Below are 23185 nucleotides of genomic sequence, written 5' to 3'. Positions count from 1 at the left end.
CAGTCAGGACACCCTGACAAATTTTCTTTTGTAGTTGGAAAATCAAAAGGAACTAGTTCATTAGCCATGAGCAAATAAAAGTTTTGAAGGGATGGACCTAGATTAGATTATTTGAACCAATACGCTCTGGTTTTGAAATTGCCAAAGATTCTTCCCTTGTTTACACATTGGTCCCGGCACATGCTTCTATTTTTAGAAAGTGGCACAGTCTCTCTAATGCATATGGATTAAGTTTCCCACTGAATGCAACAGATATTTGATATGAACTATGCTGGCTGCTGTTTTGAAATAAGAATTCTTAAAACACATCAGATACTCTCTGGAAATATGATAACCTGCAAGAAAACAATCCTGGTGATATTTGGGGTTGTTAACCCCAATAAGTGCTGATAATGAAATATCACTTTGCATGAGTAGCCAGCAAATACAAGAGGATGTATTTACCTGCTCTGTAAAGCCATAGAATTCATGACCTAGATTTTAAGTAACTCAATTATAGTTCAGTCTCTTGATTGACCAATTCCTAGCTCACTTCGGTCTATCACTCATAACAGAAATACTGTATGTATGACTCTAGTAATAAGAGCCTAAGTATTAGAACCATTGAAATAAACACGGAATCCTACATGTTACATTTGTACTTCATAATTATATAAGACTGGCTACATTAGTAATTTGTTAGAGGAATGTAACCCTTTTGTTGGTTTACAATCAAACACCTTGAACCAGGGGCATCAGCTGTGGGTGGAGGGTGGAGTTTAAAAAGTCAAGATAGCATTGTAATTGTGGAGCCAAGTTCCATCACTGTGTTTACATTGACCATGGTGGGGTCCAAACTCAATGGCTTGAAAGGACAAAGGAACATTGTACAACACACACACACACACAAATATTTGCTTCATATAGAATTACACTGGGTTAGACATTATCCCTCAAACTGTGCTAAATAAATACAATGACAGTTTAAACAACTTATCTGTGATGATCATTTAACTACTGCAAAATTCCTGGCAGCCTTCTTTTACATTACTTTATTTAGTGTTGCTATAGAATTTTACATGGTTTCAGGAAAGAATGGGGGGCTGGGGGAGGAATTTTGCTGTAGTGCCTCAATTAATACATGGCTAGTTTCATATTCCTTTGCAAATCTCCTGTCCAGCAGTTGTTAAAACCCTTCTCCCCACTTTTTATAGTCTGAAGTAGGAAATAAAATGGGATTGGACATATTACCAAGATCTCTTCTAAAGCAAATTCAATGGTATTTTTTGGAGCTTCATTATTGCAATTTGTCAAAAACTTCAGGCAGAGGGTCCCTATCTACCGTATCTTTCTGTGTATAGGACGATACTTTTTCTTAAAAATATTTAATTTTTTAAATAGTGGCGTCTTATACATGGGGCCCCGAGAGGAGAACCGCAGTTGCGAAACTGCCAATACCTTATCTCTGCAAACTAGCCTCAAGAGCGAAACTTCCAATTGCAAAGACAAACTAACAGGCTTCCTCCAATCATGAGCCTTATGTAACTGATGTCAGCTGCTGCTGCAGAGAACATGCAGCCAGTGGCCAGATGTGACAGGGAGCAGTAATGTCAGAGCATTCTGAGCCCATAAAAATGTCAGAAAACAAAAATAAATAAATATCGGTATCAGTAAGCGAATGTCTTACTTTGCAAAATGAATGTCTTCTATTTAATGTTTGAAATATTGATTTCTGAATTTTGGATAAGAAAAGGGTGGGGAACATCCTGTACATGGCGGTGTCTTATAGACGGAAAAATACGGTAACTGAATCATAGCAGCATCATGTCAACATTGTGCTGATCAGTAGGTCTTGTTTGTTTCACTGAGTTTAGCATAGAAGGGGCCTATTGCATTCTTCTTAGTGTTTAGATTATAAATATTGTCAAATCCTTTAACTTGTTGGGCTTTATGCTTTTTCCATAGATTTTATGACAAGAAATACGAAGTGTTTCTAAAACTTGCAGAAGATCAAAGGAAATATAAATCCATCATGCAAAATGCATAGAGAGGCTAAAGAAGAATTATCTTTCATATCAAAGGTCTGACTGATTTCTTTGACTTTCTTGATTAGCTATTTACATTAATGAGAAACATTGTAGTAAAAATAAAAAATACTTTATAGCCTATTGAATATGAACAGAGATGTATTTTATTAAGGTGATATCATGGTACAAACTTGTCAAATCTACATTTCTTGAATCAGTGTCTCAACCAGAACTGCAGCTATCATTCAGCATTCAATTTTTTCAGAATTGCGTAATCTGTTAAAAAGCTTACAAAATATGTGTTTTAGGCAAAAATGTATAAAAGAGAATATATAGATAAAATATACAAAATGCATAATTTTTTTGCAAATTTATGTGAAAATAAAATAAATTGAAGCTTGGGAAAGAGAATGTCAAAATTATACAGCAAATGTACCTTCATTGGTCAGGCTTTCTATTTAATGTCAAAAACTAAATTGGAGAAAGATTTCTTTCTTGTTGCTTATTGTTGTTTCCAGTAATAAAATCAAGAGTCATAATGTGACATTATAAGAACCAAGAGTTAAGAAGATATACCTTATCTTAATGAACTTTGTAGAATGAATTGCTACAGAAGAGATAAAATTTTACAACATATTTTTTCTGATTCATTATCGGTATAATTTTAAATATGTCTTAAAACTCATTTGTAGTTAATGTAGACTAACTCAGGAAACAGAATGTTGGACTCTTGTTATACAAGAATGTTGCAGGATCTTGATTTTTGCTAGAGAAACATGTTAAAAATCTGGTTGTGTTTTCCTATCCATCTTTTTTATGTCCGGGGAGTTAAGGCAGAATCCGTTTGAGTTTCTTTCTAATGTCCTTGATTTCTGGGTTTAATAAATACTTACTTTATTCAAGGTTTGGCTCTGTAGTATTGCAGTTATTGTTCTTATCAAAATTAATAAAGACCATTTATATTTTTTTCTAGTATCTCAATTCAGTTATTTTAACTGATCAGTTTGATCTGAAATTTGCTTAATTATACAAAGCTCTATGAGATAAAAATAAAAGTTTAGAAGAACATCAGATAAATTCCCCTGTTCATTTGCCAGTGTCCTGGCGTCATATGATTACCTATGGCACAAGTGTCAAATTCGTGGTGTCACACTGTTGTCATGTGATGTTTCGCAATGTTTTTTCCCTTCATGGAGCTGGGGTAGCCATGGCCTGCATGTGATGCATCCGGCCAGTGGACCGCCAGTTTGACACCCCTGACCTATGATAACCTTCTGACAAGTAAAGTCAATGGGGAAGCCAGATTCACTTAACAACAATGTTACTAACTTAACAACTGCAGTGATTCACTTAACAACTGTGGCAAGAAAAGTCATAAATGGGGCAAAGCTCAATTAGCAAATGTCTCACTTAGCAACAAAAAATTTGGGCTCAATTGTGGTCGTAAATCGAGGACTACCTGTATGTAATTCTCTGAGATAATTTTTACAAAAATCTTGATATAAGTATAGATATAAAAAGAAATAATGAAACTCTCAGAACATTGTAAAGAATAAATATATGCATAGATGTATACATATTGTATTTAGATAAATATAGTGCATTAATCAGTGGAACAACTTGCTTGCAGAAGTTGTGAATGCTCCAACACTGGAAATTTTTAAGAAAATGTTGGATAACCATTTGTCTGAAATGGTGTAGGGTTTCCTGCCTGGGCAGGGGGTTGGACTAGAAGATCTCCAAGGTCCCTTCCAACTCTATTATTATTATTAAATATAGTTTTATGCATAACTAACATATGAAAGATTGTGTTATGAAGTGATTCTACAAGAGTCTTAACATAAAATGTTTGTACTAGTTACATGAGTAATGTACTTAAAATGTATTTCGTTAACCATTTCTTTATTTTATTCATACTGTATTCACACAATCCTACAATTCTTATGAAAACTAAGGAGAAATTTCCTGAGATTTAGAACAATTAATCAGTGGAACAACTTGCCTCCAGAAGTTGTGAATGCTCCAACACTGGAAGTTTTTAAGAAGAGATTGGACAACCATTTATCTGAAACAGTATAGGATTTTCTGCCTGAGCAAGGGGTTGGACTAGAACACAACCAACGTTCCTTCCAACTCTATTCTGTTTTGTTCTACTCTACTCTAGGGATGTGGTGGCTCAGAGGCTAAGATGCTGAGCTTGTCGATCAGAAGGTCGGCAGTTTAGCGGCTCAAATCCCTAGTGTCGTGTAATGGAGTGAGCTCCCGTTACTTGTTCCAGCTTCTGCCAACCTCCCAGTTCGAAAGCATGTAAAAAATGCAAGTAGAAAAATAGAGACCACTTTGGTGGGAAGGTAACAGCGCTTCGTGTGCCTTTGGCATTTAGTCATGCCACATGACCATGGAGATGTCTTTGGACAGAGCTGGCTCCTTGGCTTAGAAACAGAGATGAATACCACCCCTACAGCAGGAACGACTAGCACATATGTGCGTGGAAAACTCTACTCTACTCTATTCTATTCTACTCTACTCTACTCTACTAACATCTAGACTTAGATATATACTTTATCCAGTACTGCCATTTCTTCATTTTCTCAGTACTTTTTGCTTCCTAATTCCTGTGCCTGCTCCTAACTACCAGCATCTACAGTATGTCCTAATCAGGGATATATCAATTATTCAGTCTTCCTTAAGATACTCTAAAATATATTCTTAAAACAGCAGCAATACCTGTTTAAAGACTCTGAGACCTCACTGGTTTTAAGTCCTTTATTAGCATAAGAACATCCAGCCAATATATTCTCTATTGTTTGCTTACACTACAATGCAACACATTAGCCCTTAATCACTTTTTTAAACTAAGTCCACTATCAGGCTGGTTAATTTTGACTTTTCAGAGACAATGCAGTTCCCTCCCTTATGATGCCAAGGTAATGTTTTATTCCCTAGAGAGCGTCCTGTTTGCACCTTCTGATTCCGTTTGAGGGCAAATGTTTATAAAGCTAATCAAAAGTAAGACTATGGCAGCTATGTTATCAGCTATCTGCAAGGTTCTACAAAGATCAGGCATCCCTTCAAGTGGGCAGGTCGTGCACACGATGGTTCCAAAAAAACAGATGACAACTCTGAAGAAGAAGACCCACATGAGAGTAGCTAGCGTGAAGATTCCTCTTAGGATAACAGGAAGAAGGACTGGCATGTCATAAAGATGATCTATAAACTAAGCACAGAGATCGGGTAAGTTAGGAATCTACTATTAATCTACTATTAATCTGATTTTAGGGGAAGGAATTTTATAGCTGGGGACTTGCCCATTGCTGAACTCAATGGATTAAAACTGAACAAAGCAGAATAAATAATTAGGCAGCACTCTTTCGTCCCCCTCACTTGGGGTCACCCCAAAAGATTGTTTTCCTTTGGCATGACAGCCACCGTATCGCCTACTTAATGCCCCATTAAAAGAAAGCACAATTTGTGTAATCTAACTTCTCCTTAGGAGAATAGCCAGCATGACTTCACTCATGGAATCTTGTCAACTTAATGGGATCATTTTTCTTGATGTGGAAAATGTTATCACTTACAGGCTGAGGGTATCCCGAGAAGCGTCTGTTGTAAGTTCTGATGTCATAGAAAGTTCGCTTGTTTTTCTTGTCAGGCTGGTTTTCAGAACAGGTGTGCAAAAAAACAACCTTGCCAAAAAAAAAAAAACACCACCCCAAGATGTTGAGAACCAAAGTTCTACTGTTTGTCTTCTGCTAGATAGAAAGACCCAATTAATTAATTACATGGATTTACATAGCCACCCATTTCACACTACACGACTCTACATGGTTTATAATGAAATAGATAAATGCATACTATATAAAAATGAAAATATGGAACCACTAAGCATTGTAAAACAACTATCAACATCGCCTGGGTATGGGCCCTATCACATATCCAGGCTATACCCCAGACTCAGGTACAAAATCAGGATTTCACGGCCATATGAAAATCCAGCAGGATTGAGGTTAGCCTAACCTAAGAGGAAATGATATTCTGAAGGCTGGGCAGCTCGGCAGAAAAGGCTACCCTGGTCCCCATCTGCGAACATCCCAACAGGACCCCAGAGTGGGCCATTTCATGACTGCTATTTCTTTGACCTTCTGGGTCATTTGTTTTACCCTTTGAAGTTAAGGTCTTCCCTAGCAAGCTTGCTTCTTTACACTGAGGCTGTTGTGCAGTTTACTCCACAGTCAGCAGGTGAAGCTCAGTAGAGTATAACAGTGGTTAGTCTTTCCGGGTCTGTGGACCGGCAGCAGCAGCAGCAGTAGTGGGGTGGGGGAAGAGAGGATGGTTTAGTGCAGTGGAGCTTTGCACGCAAGTGCGCCGGCCCACACCTTGCACAAATGGAGTTTTGCATGCTCGCCTGTTTGCTCGCTGCTTGCATACCTGGTTCCCAACAGGCTGAGGCCTGGTACCAGGCCATAGCCAGGGGTTGGGGACCCCTGGAGTATAAGAAGAAAGAACGAACAAATTTATTTATTAGATTTTTATCCTGCCTTTATTATTTTTATAATAATAAAGCAATAACTGAACAAGCAATAACTGAACATACACATGACTCCTTCCTTACAGCAACAATTCTGTGCTGGGCTGAGAGGGAGACTGGCCCAAAGTCACCCAGCTGGTTTTCCTACCTAAGGTGGGACTAGAACTCAGTCTCCTGGATTCTTGGCCAGCACTTTAACCATTACACTAAGAGGGTTCTGAAGGCAATCAACCATTTTTTTTAAAAAAAATCAAAGCCTATTGCAGGTACACAATTTAATCCACTGATGAAATTCAATTTTTTTTACTACCGGTTCTGTGGGCGTGGCTTGGTGGGCGTGCTGTGGCTTGGTGGGCGTGGCAGGGGAAGGAAACTGTAAAATCTCCATTCCCTCCCCACTCCTGGGGGAAGGATATTGCAAAATCTCCATTCCCACCCCACACTGGGGCCAGCCAGAGGTGGTATTTGCCGGTTTTCCGAACTACTCAAAATTTCCACTACTGGTTCTCCAGAACTTGTCAGAACCTGCTGAATTTCACCTCTGGTTTAATCATTGATAGTTCTTTGATCTGACAAGCATGAAATTAGAAATGCTGATACTTATATTAAGGAATGAAAACCTGAAATATGAGACATTTATTCTTGGCGTTTTTCTACCTCTTTTTGTAACTTCAAAGAAAAGATGGAAATTCTTACTTTTTGCCTGCAAAGTGGACAGTTGATTGCATTCAGCCAAGACCCATGTTTCCAGTATCCAATTAGACAGTAACCTAGGAAAGGAAGACATGTCTTTGTAAGCCAAAAAGTTGCATTATGGGAAAACACCATAGCCAACTTTGTAGCTGTTCACACCCAAAGGTGATTCCTATATTACATGTTCTAGCAAGAAGGCAACAAAAACTCAAGAGAAGTAGGTGAGATGCTCAATACACTGGAATTTTAATTCCATGTGAGCCAGTAATTAAATGGATATCCATTTGCAAACAGAATTAAACATTGCTTAAAAACTTAATGGTCAAGTTTTGTATTTGTTTCCTGTGTAGCAGATTTGAAGAATAGGAAAGCAAACCTTTTTCAAGGCAGGGTATTTGTGGATTGAGGCATTTCAAAATGATATCGGATCTTTCAATCAGGTTTGTTACAATTTTTTTTAGCGCTCCCCCCTCCAGCAAGAAACATTATTAATAATTAGAAATAATATTGGCCCAATATTAGTCATCTGTGCCATTTCCTGGACATATGGTTTGAAATACAGTTGAAATCTGAGACTTTTGGAAAATGTAGAGCAATTTGTAACAATAATATCTCAAGTCCTTCCTCCGCGACCTGAAGACGTTGCTGTTTCGAAGAGCAGGACTAGCTTGAATGTAGTTTTAAATTGGGATTTTTAAAAAAAGGGTTTAAATGAGGTTTTAAATTTGTATTTAAAAGTTAGAGCATCAATTGAATTTAACTATCTATTCTTTTAGCTGTTTTTTATGTATTATATGTATTTATGTATTATATTATATTTTTTAAAAAATCATGCTCTACAAGCATTTAAAACTTTAGATAATACATTTTCAATAAGTTATTTGCTCCACTCTTGCACCTTTTAATGCCAAATATAATTAAATGTACAGAGTGAAATTTACCTAGCCCAAAGCCTGTTTGTACTTTCCTTCTTAAAATCATATGTAAATGGAGGCAGTGAGAAAATTATAAGAAATCATTGGAAAGTTTGTTTATTGCTAATCATTGCTTACTTGCTTATTTGTTTATTGCTAATCATTGCGTGGATGTGTTGATTAACTTGAACTATTTGTATATTCTTCAATCTTGTATTTTGGGAGGATTGAAATAATATGGTCTATGCATTTAATAACTTTTTTCCCCTACTTGGAGCATCTAATATTAGAACAAAGTAAAGAGAACAAGAAGGGATTCCTGTGTGGGTATGGTTAATTGCATGAATGTTCTTGTTTTATAGCAGAAAGTAACATAATATCAGTTCCCCTTCTGGCTTCGATAATCAGATGTTTTTAATATATTTGTGTTGCAATATGGCTAAATTAAATATGTTGCCTTTATATCGTCTATCCTGTATAAAAGGGAAGTGGATACCAAAGGTAGTAAGAAAATGAGAATTACATTTTTAATAGAATTATAAATGTGAGTTCTTACTCCATATGTTAAATTCCTTACTAATCCATAATAGAATGTTATTTGTATTACAATGGTTCTGGATGAACAGGTTTATTCTAATAACTCTCTAATTTGCACTGTTGATAATCCTGATTTTAAATGCTTGTAGAATGATGCTGCAAAGGTTTATTGGTGCAGTGCCCATTATAAGAAAAATAGCTGTCATCAATCCTATTATTTTGCTGCACTAGGAATGGTGCTATTTTTCTTCATATGCCCCATGGTATAAACTTTTGGGGAGCAATTTCTGCCAGGAAAAATCCTGACACCAATTCCTATATTCTACACTGCTCTTTGGGGATAAAATTTTAAAAGCATTGCTGGTTGTTCTATGCCAGTGATGGCGAAACTTCGGCGTTCTCGCGTGCCGGCCCGCGTGCCAGAAGTGGCTCGTGAAACCGTCCTGTGCCAAATGCGTGGCCTCGCCGGCTCCCATCATGTTCCTCTGCTCAAACGTGCGCCGGCTAACTGGCCATCGCATGCAGTACTGGCGACCCCGGAAGTGCGGCGGTCCATCGCGCATGCGCAAGCTGCCAACCTGGAAGGCCAGGTGCTGGCTCGTGCATGTGCGATGGACCGCTGCACTTCCGAGGTCCTCCAGCACCACCCACGCGATGGCCAACTGATTGGCATGCATTTGAGCACAGGAATGCAACGAGGAGCCGGCGAGGCTGCTCATTCGGCATGGGACGGTTTCGCATGCCGCTTCTGGCACGTGTGCCATAGGTTCGCCAACACGGTTCTATGCTGTCCTTGAACACAAATGGGATTTTTGTGCTGTGTGTTCACTGTTTTTAATAACTGCTTTAAAAATACTTTGAACATTTTATTTTAATTGTCTTAGAACTATAAGCCATGCAGAGAATATTTTTTTGTCAGTAGTCATACGCATTTTATAAATTAATCTTTATAAACCTTTATATATTTACTTCACTTCCTATATCCAATTAGATGCAAATCCACCACTCTGCTAGAATAAAATTACAAGTTATCTGGTAATTTGCTACTGTTGTGTTTTAATGTTGCCAGACACTACAGCTCTTTTTGTCATATATACTGGTGATAAAGATACTTAATCTATATCACCATTAACTTCAGTTGGTAAAAATGTGCATGCAATTTCTCAAAATATTACTAAGCATAAACCCACAAATATCTCTCTACATGATGGAAAAATTTGCTTAGCTAAAGAAAAAAAACTGCATCTTTTGAACACTGTAAGATTGCACAATGTGGTATTCTGAAGAGCAGACATTAAAGTGTTCTAGAATGTTTTTAATAAAAAAAAATAGGAGATTTGAAATACTTCTAATTTATTTATTTTTTTGCCTTTTTCAGATGGCAGGAGGTAGTTTTTTAATTTACTTAATTCTCAAGGCAACAATGTTCATATTCTTGCTATTAAATTAGCTTAAAGCTTTGACTGCCAATTGTTTTTGTTCTGTTTGATATAGCTGTTTCTGTTGGCCTTTTGCCAGCTCAGAGACTCAAATGGAAATGTTAAGTAAGTACAGTACTCTTGGTCTCAAAAGTATAAATTTCCTGTTTAATTGTCCACAAGACTTCCTGAGCATTGCAAACTTTATAATGTGTCTGTGTACTCTACAACAGCTGAAGTAAAAGTAAAGTAAAAAGCTGCTTCATTTATTTTTTTCATAATAAAAATAGTGATGGGTATGTGCATTTTTACAAGAGATATCAAGATTAGTTTGAACATGGTAGTGTGAATATATTCAGAGATAGATCAGTGACAAATATTACGTTATGATTTATTTCATGGAAACTTTGACCCTTATCATCTGTCTTTTGCATAGTTCCATCCCCAAATGGGCATTTGTTTCACAAAATGTATATTGTTTAATTCTATAATTTCATGTAATATGAAGTTTACTGTGGTCTTGCAAAATAAAATTTATGAGCAAACAGTAGTAGCCCAATTAACTTGCCACAAAAGACATGTCCACAGTTGGTTTCTACAGGGAAATTGGCAGTTTGGAGACAGATAGGACAGCTCAAATCACTGGGGTAGCATTGCTGCCACTGCTGAAGACGTTCCTAAGAGGGGAGAAAAATGCTGTGTTTAATGATATTCCAGTTAATTCCAGAAATGCTTTAGAGGCTTTAATAATTGTGCATTGACCCTAGAAAACTCTGAAAAAGTAGTACAATGCTTAATAGAATGTTTACTAGTTTTACATATTTCTGAATCTGCCATAGTAGTTGATTTATGACTGTGGGTGTCCTTTGAAAATGCTTAGCTAAGCACCAATTTTTTTAAAAAAAGTGGTCGGATGGGAAAGAAGCAGAGCAGTGTATTAAAGGCAATCCCTTTAATACATGAAAACTTGATTAATGGAGTCATTCTGTTTTTATAAATTCAGCATATCATATATCAAGCCTCTGTTTGGAAAACTAATCCTACTTCTTGTTTTTGAAGTTTCATCTCTTACCAAAACAGGAACCATATGTTTCTAATTAAGCTGCCACAAAATTCTGGGTTCAGGGATATTCAATTCTTCCGGAGAATAAATAATCAGAAGTTTGAAAACTTTCCAGATACCTACGATTTTTGCACATATCTTTTGAATTTTGTATTATGTAGCTTAAGAGATGTTGTAAACTTACTGTTCTGGAGGATGAAGGAACACAATTCTTTTCCAAAGAACTCATTTCTTGACTTTAAGTTGAGATGTCTATAAAATAAGTAAGACTTGATATAATTTTGATAAGATAGGTTGTTGATGAGACAGATTTGGTTAGGTAGATATGCAGTTCAAATAAACACAATAAATATTTATATAATAGCATGCTCTTCCATGCTTCCATAGACTTTTCATCTCATCTCCTCCTTCCCAAGCAAAGGTGGGATTCAGCCAGTTCAAACCAATTCAGACGAACCAGTAGCGGGAACTGTGGGTGCCTCCATGGCATAATGCCATCCTATTTACCCAAGTTTTTGAGGCCAGGTGCATGCATGGAAGGCGTGTGCGCGAGCAAAGTACATGCATGGAAAGCAGGGTGCATGTGCAGAAGATGCGTGCGTGGCGAATCAGTGGTAAAAATATATGAAAACTACTGCTGTTCCCAAGGATAATTTTTCTTCAAAGCAATTTTGTACACATCTTTTCAATTGTTGTATGCATCTTTTTCTAGGCATTTTCAATGCAGGTGCTGCATTGACTGGTAATTTGATCATCTTCAATGTATGAAACTTCAATGTATAACTTTGATCATTTAATCATCTTCAATGTATAACTTCTTTTGTTATAGGTGGGTAGAACTAATTAGGCTAATGCATTATCCCATTACTCCAATGCAGTGATGACTCTACATCAGCGGTTCTCAATCTGTGAGTCGCGACCCTATTGGGGGTCGAATGACGATTTGCCAGGGGTCGCCTAAGACCATCAGAAATATGGGAAGTATACTTGCGAGTCGAAGAATCGTGAATTCGGCTTCAGGTGTGATGAATTAAAAAAGAGAGAAATCTTTGCTCTGATGTCTCCCTCTCAAGCCAGCTGCAATCACTCCCAATTGCTAGCCTAATCTGGCTTCAGGCACGATAAACTTAATAGGGGAGAAGTCTCCGCTTTAATGCCTCCGTCCTCAAGGCAATTGCAAGCAGTTCAGATCGCTAGCCAATACGGCTTCAGGCGCGATAAATTCAAAAAAACAGTGTGCCGCTTTTTTCTCCCTTCTGCGGCTGCTGAGGAGCGTTGAGATCGCTGCCTAAAAAAATAATAATTTTACGGTTGGGGTCACCACATCGTGGGGAATTGAATTAAAGGGGTCGCAGCACTATAAAGGTTGAGAACCACTGCTCTACATATATGTTCTTGTGAAGCTTTGGTGTTTTCCCATATTCTGAAGTCTATAGAGAATCCTATACTAGTTCAGTGAGGTATAGGGTTACCACATTTGCTCAACTGCTGAGGTTAAAATAAATTTCAGCCTAAATAAATACTTAAATATCTCAGGCTGTGATCCTGTATATTCAGAAATTACTCTTTTACAGGTCAAAAACCAGATATAATCTTGACACCAAAACCACATTGGTGGGAGGGGAACTCATCCTAAGAAAAGAGCAAAAAGTTGGCAGCTAAAATATAGCAGGATTTTCCCCCACTATAAAAATGACAATTAATGGCACTTTGGTATTAGGAACAGAGTCTTTGAAGTACTTACCACATTTTTAAATAACTGCCATCCTCAACAGGACGGATTTCAAGTAAAAGTAATGTGCTATGAGATGATAGCAAGAGTATATTTCTAAAAAAATATTTTTTTCAAAATTTAGTAGTGTATAATTAATTTTATTCTCATAAATAATCACATTAATCACATTATCAAATTAAATTATCAAATTTAGATATTGCCCATTTTACTATTTAAATTTTAAATTATAATTTTAAAATTATAGTAAATTAGGCAATTAGTCTTGGATTAGGCAAAATTGGGGACTTAGATATGATCACCATCTTGATTTCTATTCCTTTAATAGTTCCTATAATTAACCAGAAGTGACTATATTAGAAACATTTTTTTCCATTTAGAGCGATTTCCAGACGGAAGGAATAACTTGTTAGAATCTACATTGGTTAACTAACCTGATATATTGTTGGAGGCAGTTCACTCTTTTAACTGTGTAATCCAAACAGAATCTGGAGTGTTCTTTTTAAGCAACATTACACAAGGTTTCTGGAAATTTACAATTCCCAATCAGCAGATCGATGGGGTCAAAAAAACCTTGCTTCCTTATCTTTGACCCGAGACCCCATTTGTAGCTTTAAGTGACTGCTGGTTTCAAAAAAGCATCCTAGCTGCCCTCTGTTTATTTTGAGCTAAGTCCAGCATCCCAGATGAGTTATAAAAAGAAACTGGTGTTACACAGAGTTAATGATTCATTTCATTGAGGCATTTTCATGCTACTTGAAAAAAATCTCTCCTCAAAGACTAAGTCAGCAAGCTGACGTTCACCCACACTATCTCTGTACGAACGCTTTTAAGTCAATCTTGACTTCTGATGACTACCTAAACTAGTCCCTGCAGTTTTCTTGACAGGATTTTTGGAAGTGGTTTGCCATTGCTTCCTTTCTAGGGCTGAGATATGGTGGCTGGCCCACAGTCGCCCAGCTGGCTTTGTGCCTAAGGCAAAACCAGAACTCACAACCTTCTGACTTTTAGCTTGTCACTGCTACACCACACTGGCACACTCATATGTTATCTATGTGCACATGTACATAGATAGAGATAATACTACTTTGCCATGATTTCTGGTTTAGAGGCTATTAAATTAACAAAACAAGTTACACTAAAAAAAAGTATATTCTCTGCTTAAAGTTTAAGATTCAGCCTTGTTTTCTCTTTACCTCAATGAGATCTAGAGAGGAAATTTTCAGATGCCAAGCATATAAAATACTTTACTAGACCAATTAGAAATGGTGGTGCCAATTTGTTTGTTTGTTTGTTTATTCACTTAAACCCAACACTCTCCATTCAGCATGCAATCATAACAAGAGCAAGCCTTGACATTAAGATTTACATTGTGAGAACATTGTAAATCTATGTGTTCTTTCATAGGATTAAAAAATACTGAGACCAGACAAGAAAAACGGAAATAACTGAAGGCCAAAGTGTATATGACTTTTTTCCTGGCATACAATAGTACAGGAGAATAACTATTGGGTGACAGGTGGAGAAATGACAAAATCAAATTCTATAGTTATGGTATAGTTTAGTTGTGCATTTTTCTGTTATACAGAAGAGACCAAACCTCATGCTTTCTTCTGTATAATAGGCATCAACAGTGGTTGAAAAAGGAGGTCCTGACAATTCCAGGGAGTTGAGCCATGTGGGGGATTCATAGATCATGACCAGCATTTTGAATTGGACCTGGGAGCAGATGAATGGCCAGTACATAAATGAAAGCATTGGGGTTAAACTGTTAAACTTATTATGCTATATTTGAGCCAACTTTGGCTTCTGAGTTATCTTTCAAAGGCAGCCCCATGTATAGTGAATCTCAGTAACCTAATTGTAAAGTGAAGAGGGGATGAGTTATCAAATCCTAGATCTGCTGTTCTCAGATCAAGATAACCCAACTTCACTATTGCTAAGAGCACCCTGGTTTTAAATGCATGTCAATAGATCTATGAAGTAGTCAACTTTGGTTTCTCTTCTGTTGCAGTGTTTTGTATTATAACTCATACCGTACAAGATCTCTCAAGCCTCAGAAATGTTTTTGGGTAGCACACAGTGAGTAAGGATCAACCTCCTTCTATAAGCTGAAACAGCTCCCTTTTGGATACAGCTTAGTACACCCTAACATAAATAAAAATTGCATAAAGTCCAGCTAAGTTAGAGTTAAATTGTGTTCATTTTTTTCCTGTATAATTTCAGGGAAGTTTTTAGCAGAGAATGTGAGTAAGGCCTCCAGTACTTAAACAAAAACTGAAATTAACATTATTATTTTTTTCAAAATGTTCTATCTTTACTTTCTGATATTTATTTATTATATTTATTATATTTCAAAAAACAAATCCAAAAACTTATTTTCATACAAATGAAAATCTCCCCCTCCCCTTATCTTATGGAAAAGAAAATACAAGAACACACATTTTAACTTAAATTCATATCATCTTAGTAACTTACCTGGTCCCAGAAGGAATTCTGTATGACTATACTTTAGTAGATGCCTAGGAACAACTTTTCCCCAAAAATATCTTCTGATCTTCCCTCTAGGTTAGGGTGACAGAATAGTGTTGTGATAGAAGGTCACAGCCCATACTTTATTAAGGTGGAATATTTAATTTAGTTAATAATTAACATGTTTGACTAATGTCAATGTTTTGTAGGATTTTCACATACTCATGGAAGTTTTTGTTCCTCATATGTATGATTTAGTGTTTCCAGAAAGATTCCAGATCTTAAGAGATATTAAATTACAAACAATGTATATGTCCATTTTTAGGACATATTTGCAAATTTAATCAGAAAACATGCTATGAAGTGAGCTTCAAAAGGAGGATATTAGATCTCCAAATAATTGCATCATTATAAAGCGGAGGTGGAATTCATTCCCTTCCCGAGGGAGTTAAGATACATATAAATACAAAAAAGCTACTTACAGGGGAAGATTATTGCTGAAATAGGATCAGTGCACCTTATAATGTAGATTTGAAGTCCAAAGTGTAACAAAGAAGTTTATAGAGCAGTGATGGCGAACTTTTTCGGCACCAAATGCCTAAAAGGGAGCGTGTGCACTCATCTGGGCCGCAACCTGGAAGAGGCGCTGTGGTTAGAATGCAGTATTGCAGGTTAATTCTGCTGATGCTAATTGCCAGCAGTTGGCAGTTCAAATCTCACTGGCTCAAGGTTGACTCAGCCTTTCAATCCTTCTGAGGTGGGTAAAATGAGGACCCAAATTGAGGGCTAGAAAGCACTGTGAAGTCTAAATGCTATTGCTATCTGACTACCTATTTCTGATAATTCCCAAGATGGATGAAGTGGGTCATGTATTACTTCCTTCAGGTGGTCTATGTAGCTTCAGAATGATTTTAGAGTCAAGAGCAAGCAAAGATAGAGGTAAGAAATCAGCTTGTTCTTCAACCTTCTCATGATCTCAATAGACATGTGAGAAATGTAGTCTTTAAACAGTTTGCACAACCTGTTGCTTCCTGCATCAAGCTCTCCAAAGGACAGACAGTGATTAATTCTATTAGAAACTAGATTCTTCTGGTCTATCCATTCTAAAGTCCCTGTTTTTAGCTAGCTTCCTTGAGCTTCTCAGCTGAGATAGAACAAAGCATAGTTTTATAAAATGCTTGAGGCATTGTGAACAATTACAGTGCTTTGCTTACCCCCAGTCCTCCTGAGCAGTCCCAAGAACAAAAGTCTGTTATTCATGTTGTATGGAAAAAGTGCATCCTGGTGGGGCAAAATCCCTCCTGTCAAAGGTATCCGACAAAGCTAAAAAGATTAGATATGGATTGGTTCTTTTTTTTATTACATTATCAAATAAAATAAAAACCAACCCATATCTAACATTTTAAGTCAGCAAGACAAATTGAAACAGATGAGCCTAGATCTGTGGAGATGTTTCGGTTCAATGAAATTTTGAGAGCAGCAGCTCAAAACAAGTTCACAAAGGGTTTCAACCACCTTGCTGCCAAGGATGAAGACTCTGTATACCTTTGTAGCCTCTTCAAATGCTTGCACGGATTGGAAAAAAAATTGATACAAGGCAGGGGTGAAATGCTCCCAGTTCTGACCGAATCTCGTGATCTGGTAGCAATCGTGGCCGATGGTTCAGCGATCTGGTAGCGATCGCCGGACCACCAGCGACACACACCGTCCAGGAAGTAATGTGTTTTTTTACCTTCTGCGCATGTGCAGGTTCTGTGCATGTGAAGAAGATCTGTGTTGTGTCTCGTCCAATCTCACCTCAGCCGGGGTCTTCTTATCTGCTTCCGAACACGGAGGAATGTTCTAGTATGCCTCCCGGCCCCAGCCCTGGCTCCATGCCCAGACAGGCTGAAGAGGAAGAAGCGCCTCCAGCCCCCAGCCCTGGCTCCATGCCCAGGCAAAGGGAGCAACTAGACCCCTCCCCCTCCCCCACAGCATGTGAGCCTGAGGAAGGTCAATTACCAACAGCTGCAGACTGGAGTGACCCTCGCTTCAGGAGAATTGATAAGCGGCGTCAACAGAAGGAAGGGAGGGGCAGGCCGGGATAAGTGCTGAGTTATGGAGCCACACCCCATGGCCTATATAAAGGATCTGCTTTCTGGCATTCTCTGAGTCAGGCAAAGTCTACCTTATCTTGCTGAAGTCACTTTCTGGTCTCCTGCCTGCCTTGAGAACTTTGCTAGGACTTTGGCAGAGCTGCAGAGGCACGCCTGATTCGGATTTCCGTGACCCGGCCGTCAGCGGAGGAGTGGGACACGACAAAGGGATTCTTGCTCCAGGCTGCTTTAAAATGCTTTAAAGCCCGGCTGTTCAGCTCCAACAAAGGTGGCTTCCCGGAATTTCTTCTCCTTGTAGCACTGAGCTCCTTGGCTTTTATTTTGAAATCCAGCACTCTTGGATTTCAAGAGCGCTTGGACTCTGCAGCCAGAGAAGAGCACTGGATTTAAAAAGGCAAGCAGCTCAGTGCTACAAGAAGTGGTGGTGACATGGCTGGGATGGGCTGGTTTGAACAAACCGGACAGGACCGGCTGAAACCCGCCACTGATTTTTGGTCCTTAGCAGTTCTTAAAACATTTTTAGGGCTCCCATGTACACATGTGTTTTAGTTTCCTGCATGTATAAAAGTAGAGTGATGAAGTCAGGAAGTTGTTTCTAACCTAGTTTTCTCTTTGACATGTTAAATGTAGTGTAAGGTTCACTTATTAATATGTCTAAGCTCATAACTGCCGATCAAGAGACTTAAACAGAGGCTTGAGTAAAATAGCATTTAATCCTGATCAGGTTCAAATGGATAGTCGTTCCAAACATATAGATGGTGCATACATGCAAGGAAGGAGCTACAAAAGTAATGAGAGAAAGCAATGTCCTCTTATACCCAAAAGGAGGCCTTTGAAGTATCTTTAGGGATGTCATAAACCATCAACTGGCATCTGCATATCCTGGAATCTGGTTTGTGTATCCCATAGTAAAGGTCAGTGATATAATCTAACTCTAAATTTGCATTCCTCTGTAGTGTTATCTTTTCCTTCTTTTTGTCTTTCTAAATAGCCACTTGGTCCCCTATTAGCACTACAAAGGTGTGTAGATTGCTTCTGCTAGTTGAGATACATGACAATTTCTTGTGGGAAACAGAGTGGCATTTTACAGAGGTTTTTAGATCTTAATGCAGGTTAATGCAGGAAGGATGTACTTTACAGCAGCAAGTATGTTCTTCATGAGAAAGGAAATGCAGGTATACAAAGACATCAGTATATATGTTGCAGGAAACAATTAGTATATTTGTTCCCTTCAGTAGGAACTGTAATATTTATATACTACACAAGTTTTCGAGGAGCTCAATGTTGCTTGCATCCATTTCATTTTTTTTAAATGAAAGAGGTTGGAGATGGAGATTGTAGCTTTTCGTGTCATCCACTATGATTCCCTGTGTGATACAGTTCTCACTGGCCCTAACTTAAGCCTTTAAGAAAGAAACTATATAATAATTATTGCTTGCTATAAGAGAAAGTAGAGGGGGGGGAGAAAATTCTGAATTTGGTCTACAGTAGTTTAGTTTGAGATATGCAAGTTAAAATAAACTCTGGTAATTTGGCTGTCTTATATTATTTAGGCAGAAATGAGGCAAGTGCAGCCATAATAGTTGAGCCTATCTACCTGTCAAATAAAAAATAGCCAAATATTTTTGGCTGCTTGAGAATCAGAAAGATTGAACTGATTGTGCCACCACCTTAAGCCTATCTATCTAAGATTCTTTTGGAAAAGATGTCAATGAGATTGTGTGATAAAGTTACTACATATTGTCCAGCAGTACAATGCTACTTTCCATCAAAAAATGAAACTAGAAAGATAACAAAAAATACTGAAAATAAAAAGAAAGATAATTTCCTCTAAAGTTGCTCTCCTGTTTAAAAAATTATAAAACAAACTTAATATTTCTGAATGGAAGGAGGAAAATTGAATTTATTTTCTGCCTCTGGGCAATATGACTTTCGTATGGCCCCTTTATAAAATTATTAGGATTTAATATGAATCTTAAAATATGTATAGAAAATGGAAATTAAAAGCAGCAATCTTGGTGAGTAATACTAAGTGGAAGTTTCTTTTCTAGAGGTCGAATTAGCATTGGAAAGTAGAATTAGACCAATTCTGAAATTGTTTGGACTTCTAATAGCTCCTATCAGTAATTTAAGACTCACATTATCTCCCAGGGACATTTGACTATTTTATATGGTGTGGTTTTGAGTTACTCAATACTTGGATTAGTTTTGGCAACTCAGTTAAAAAAAAAACCCTCTTCATGTGACAGATCAAATTCCTCCCTAATTAATTAAACTGACATTTAATTTCCATAGATCTTTATGGTTGTTGTAAGTATATTTTATTATACTCTTAGTAAAGATCCTAATGAGAGTAAATGTTTTGTAATGGTGTGTAGCATGCACTCTTCACTTAATAACTAGACAATAATTTCCTTAGTGCAATGCATGTGTATACTTTTTATATTCTGAATAATCTATCAATATTAATTATGATTTCAGATATTAATGCTACAATCATTTGACTTTTTCTTCAAAATTAAATATAGCACTAGAAATAAATGAAAAATGAATGAAGGGCATAGATCAAGGTCTTAAGCTAAATTACTTGATATTAAAATCTCCATCACATTATTACTTGATATTTGTTTGTATGTATGTGTGTGTGTGTACGTATGTGCAAGCATGCACCAGTGTATATGAGTTAGTTTGACCTAGTAGTACGACACCAGGCAAGAAACTGGGAGACTGTGAGTTCTAGTCTCTATTTAGTTACAAAGGCACCTGGATAACCTCAGACCTGTCACTTTCTCTCTCTCTGTGCCTTAGGAAGGAAAAAATGGCAAATCACTTTTTAAAAAATCTTGCCAAGTATATACTGCAGGGACCGTCCAAGCTATCGCCAGGAGTCAACACTGGCTCAAATGCAGATATATCCACACATACATTGTACCAGGTGTTTTAAGCATCTGTCTAAATTTGCCCTATCCAGTTATGGAGAGTGATTTAGAGCCAAGGAGTCCTTGGTGCTCTCTGAGCTTGCTTGTTTTCTTGCAGATGTTTCATTATCCACACTAGGGTTAACATCATCGGTGCTAGTAAGGAATAGATGTTTGGTTATATTCTTGTGGCTCATCCTTTCAGTGTCAGTGCGGGATGGTCTTAAAAATTCTTTGGTTGGGCTGTTTGCTGTTGGATTCTTTGGCAGTGTTGTGGCTCCAGCCCCCCCGGGCCTGGCCCCCTGCCAGAGATTGACTCAGAGAGTGAGGGGGAATGGCCATCAGGGCTCCCTTCTGCAGGGCAAGCCTCCCTGGCTCAGCTCCAGGAGCCAGAGGCAGGCCAGGTGGAAGAGGTGACGAGGCTTCCGTCTCCTATACGCTTCCAGATGCAGCTGAGGACAATCAGTCCTGGTTAGATCCCAGGTTTCGTAGGAAAGAGAGGCGGGAACAACAGAAGCAGGGGTGGGGCAGGCCTAGAAAGTGCTGAGTCACGGAGCCACACCTCACAGGGTATAAAAGCAGGAGGGGCTGCTATACTGCTTTGTGACGAACAAATCAAACTGCCTAGATAGAACTTGAGCTGAAGTGCTGTTTATTCCTGATTTCCTGGTTGACACGCCAGCATCAAGAAAGATGACAGAAAAACCTTGGCAGACGCTCGCTGGGTTGCTGCCAGAGCTGATAGCTGCCGTGGTCTCAATTGCCGTCTAATTGAGTCATTTCTCGTGCCTCCCGGACTTAGGTGGGAGGGACAGAACAGGCAGTTTCTTGACTGGGGTATTGTTTACTTGATTGTTGGTCTGATGTGAACCTTGGGTGCTGATTTGGGTGCTGATGGTTGATTGGGGTGGTGCTTGGGTCTTTAAAGTAGTGATTTAGAGTTGCTTTCCTCCAGCAGGCGATAGGAAGTGAAACAAAGCCATGGGGATCCACCGACCAATCCCTTTCCTTAACCTGGCCCAAATCACACTGTACAAGCAGGAACATCTGCTGGCGTGGTAATTGTGGCAGAACAAGGGTCAGCAACAGAAGTTCTGTTAGGGGCAGGGGTGAAATCCAGCAGGTTCTGACAGGTTCTCGAGAACCGGTAGCATAAATTTTGAGTAGTTTGGAGAACCGGCAAATGTCACCTCTGGCTGGGCCCAGAGTGGGGAGGGAATGGGGGTTTTGCAGTATCCTTCCCCTGGAGTGGGGTGGGAATGGAGATTTTGCAATATCCTTCCCCTACCATGCCAACCAAGCCACACCCACCACGCCAACCCGCTCACCAAGCCACGCCCAGAGAACCGTCGGTAAAAAAAATTGGATTTCACCACTGGGCAGGGGTCTCCAACCTTGGCAACTTTAAGACTTGTGGATTTCAACTCCCAGAATTCCCCAACTCCCAGCAAAGCTGGCTGAGGAACTCTGGGAATTGAAGTCCACAAGTCTTAAAGTTGCCAAGGTTGGAGACCCCTGTGTTGGGGGGGGGGCTTTCCCACTGGCTGAAAGGTAGCGCTTTTTATCTCAGCGGCAAGGAAGAAACTCACAAAAGACGCTCTCCAAAACAAGTGGGAGACCACTGGCTCCCCACCTGGGTCTCCAGGTAAAAGCCTACGTCGGGTTTGGTTTGCAATCCATCAAGTTCCTATCAAGTGGTGCGAGCGAGGAAAAAGCGTCCCAAAGACAGCAGGAAAAAAACGGGAGGGGGGACACATGAACAGAACGGCCCAAAATGCTCCGGCAAACACCTGGTAGGATTGTCGAGGGAGGAGCACGGAACAGCATCATCTTCGTCCACTTGAATTCAGAGCTCCGCAAAACCAAGCGCTCCGGCATCAGTCCTGCAGGGGGCGCCGTAGCCAATTTCTGAGAGGTACTCCTCCCCACTCCCGCCTCCTTTCCCATACGATGCAAACCTCCCTTGGGAGCCGCCTTTTGGATGGACTCCAAGGAGGCTGGAAGCTGCCAAATAAAGGCTCGTCGGCCCGATTTTCCTAATTCCTAATTGGCCGGCTCCTGCGTCAAACACCCGCACGAATCCTCAGGGACAAACCCGACCAGGGGAGGGGCTAATGCTCGGCCGGTGGCGGGGGGGGAGTGGTTAAAGTTAAGGTAACACTGGCCGTCGCTGACACGTAACCTGCGCATTGTTCTCGGCGTTGGCGCATTGTGCGTTGCGTAGGAAACCCTCGTGGCGGCGCTGTTGCTGCCGCGCCGCCGCCGCCACAGTTGTCATCTCGTGCGGGGAGGCCGCCGTCATGGAAGGGAAACCTGCCGACCAGCTGCTGTGCGACAGCCTCATCCTTTGGGTAAGTGGCGTGGGAAGGAGGGAGGGGGCGGGAAAGGAACCCCCCCCTCCGCCTCTTGGTCTAATCCGAGCAGGAGCCCCATCACTCCCCCCTCCCTTCGCCTTCTCCTAGTCGCCTCGAGCCGGTTCCGCTCGCGCCTTCGGACTCACCGCCGGACGTTGGGGAGGGCTGGTGTTGAAGGAAGGCGCCGTTCCCCACAGGCGCCCCGGTGACGGCAATATTGCCCTGGAGCGGAGCTGCAAATTCAATATGGAGATCTCCGCGCTCGTCTACCGCTTCGTATTCTTTCGCTCTTCTCACATCCCGAACGCGGGTTGCCGTGTTCAGACGGTCACGGTCTATCTTGGAGCTGCAGTCTGGCTCCCCGCAAACCCCCTCCTCTCTGGCCTGCCTGTTTAACGCTGTCCAGATCTCCCTTCCGCATAAAATTGCCCCGGGGTGCGTTGGTTTGCACGGT

At 39.5% G+C, this 23185-nt stretch overlaps 3 protein-coding genes across 11 annotated transcripts in view; 2 read left to right on the top strand and 1 right to left on the bottom strand.

Annotated features, from left to right (window-relative positions):
* The window catches only part of FGGY (FGGY carbohydrate kinase domain containing), a 195157-nt gene extending 191665 nt beyond the window's left edge, over window positions 1-3492 (top strand). For 2 of the 6 annotated variants that reach the window (XM_058174692.1, XM_058174696.1), the window contains one exon: window positions 1945-3492. In XM_058174692.1, the coding sequence (XP_058030675.1) occupies window positions 1945-2026 (82 nt within the window). In that variant the 3' untranslated portion in view covers window positions 2027-3492. The remainder of the gene's footprint in view (window positions 1-1944) is intronic. The other 4 variants (XM_058174693.1, XM_058174695.1, XM_058174690.1 and 1 more) reach the window with 3 other exon arrangements.
* Window positions 3493-4378: 886 nt separating this feature from the next.
* Window positions 4379-22696, bottom strand: LOC131194088 (E3 ubiquitin-protein ligase RNF170-like). 4 transcript variants are annotated; one of them, XM_058174697.1, is made up of 7 exons: window positions 22560-22696; window positions 15370-15455; window positions 11344-11411; window positions 10665-10773; window positions 7231-7304; window positions 5585-5758; window positions 4379-5223 (listed from the first exon to the last, which is right to left on the bottom strand). In XM_058174697.1, exons 3-7 carry the CDS (start codon window positions 11386-11388, stop codon window positions 4942-4944), a joined length of 684 nt encoding a protein of 227 aa, XP_058030680.1. In that variant the 5' UTR covers window positions 11389-11411; window positions 15370-15455; window positions 22560-22696; the 3' UTR covers window positions 4379-4941. The 4 variants fall into 4 exon arrangements, with proteins under 4 accessions (XP_058030680.1, XP_058030682.1, XP_058030683.1 ...); XM_058174699.1 differs by having other exon boundaries at window positions 5585-5755; XM_058174700.1 differs by having other exon boundaries at window positions 5585-5692.
* Window positions 22491-23185, top strand: part of HOOK1 (hook microtubule tethering protein 1) — a 30861-nt gene continuing 30166 nt past the window's right edge. The window contains exon 1 of the mRNA XM_058174689.1: window positions 22491-22728. Within this exon, the coding sequence (XP_058030672.1) occupies window positions 22678-22728 (51 nt within the window). The 5' untranslated portion in view covers window positions 22491-22677. The remainder of the gene's footprint in view (window positions 22729-23185) is intronic.

The sequence above is a fragment of the Ahaetulla prasina genome, chromosome 3, assembly GCF_028640845.1.
Source record: "Ahaetulla prasina isolate Xishuangbanna chromosome 3, ASM2864084v1, whole genome shotgun sequence".
NCBI lineage: Eukaryota > Metazoa > Chordata > Lepidosauria > Squamata > Colubridae > Ahaetulla > Ahaetulla prasina.
The sequence above is the reverse complement of the archived record's forward strand: the minus strand, read 5'-3'. Positions and strand labels throughout refer to the sequence as shown.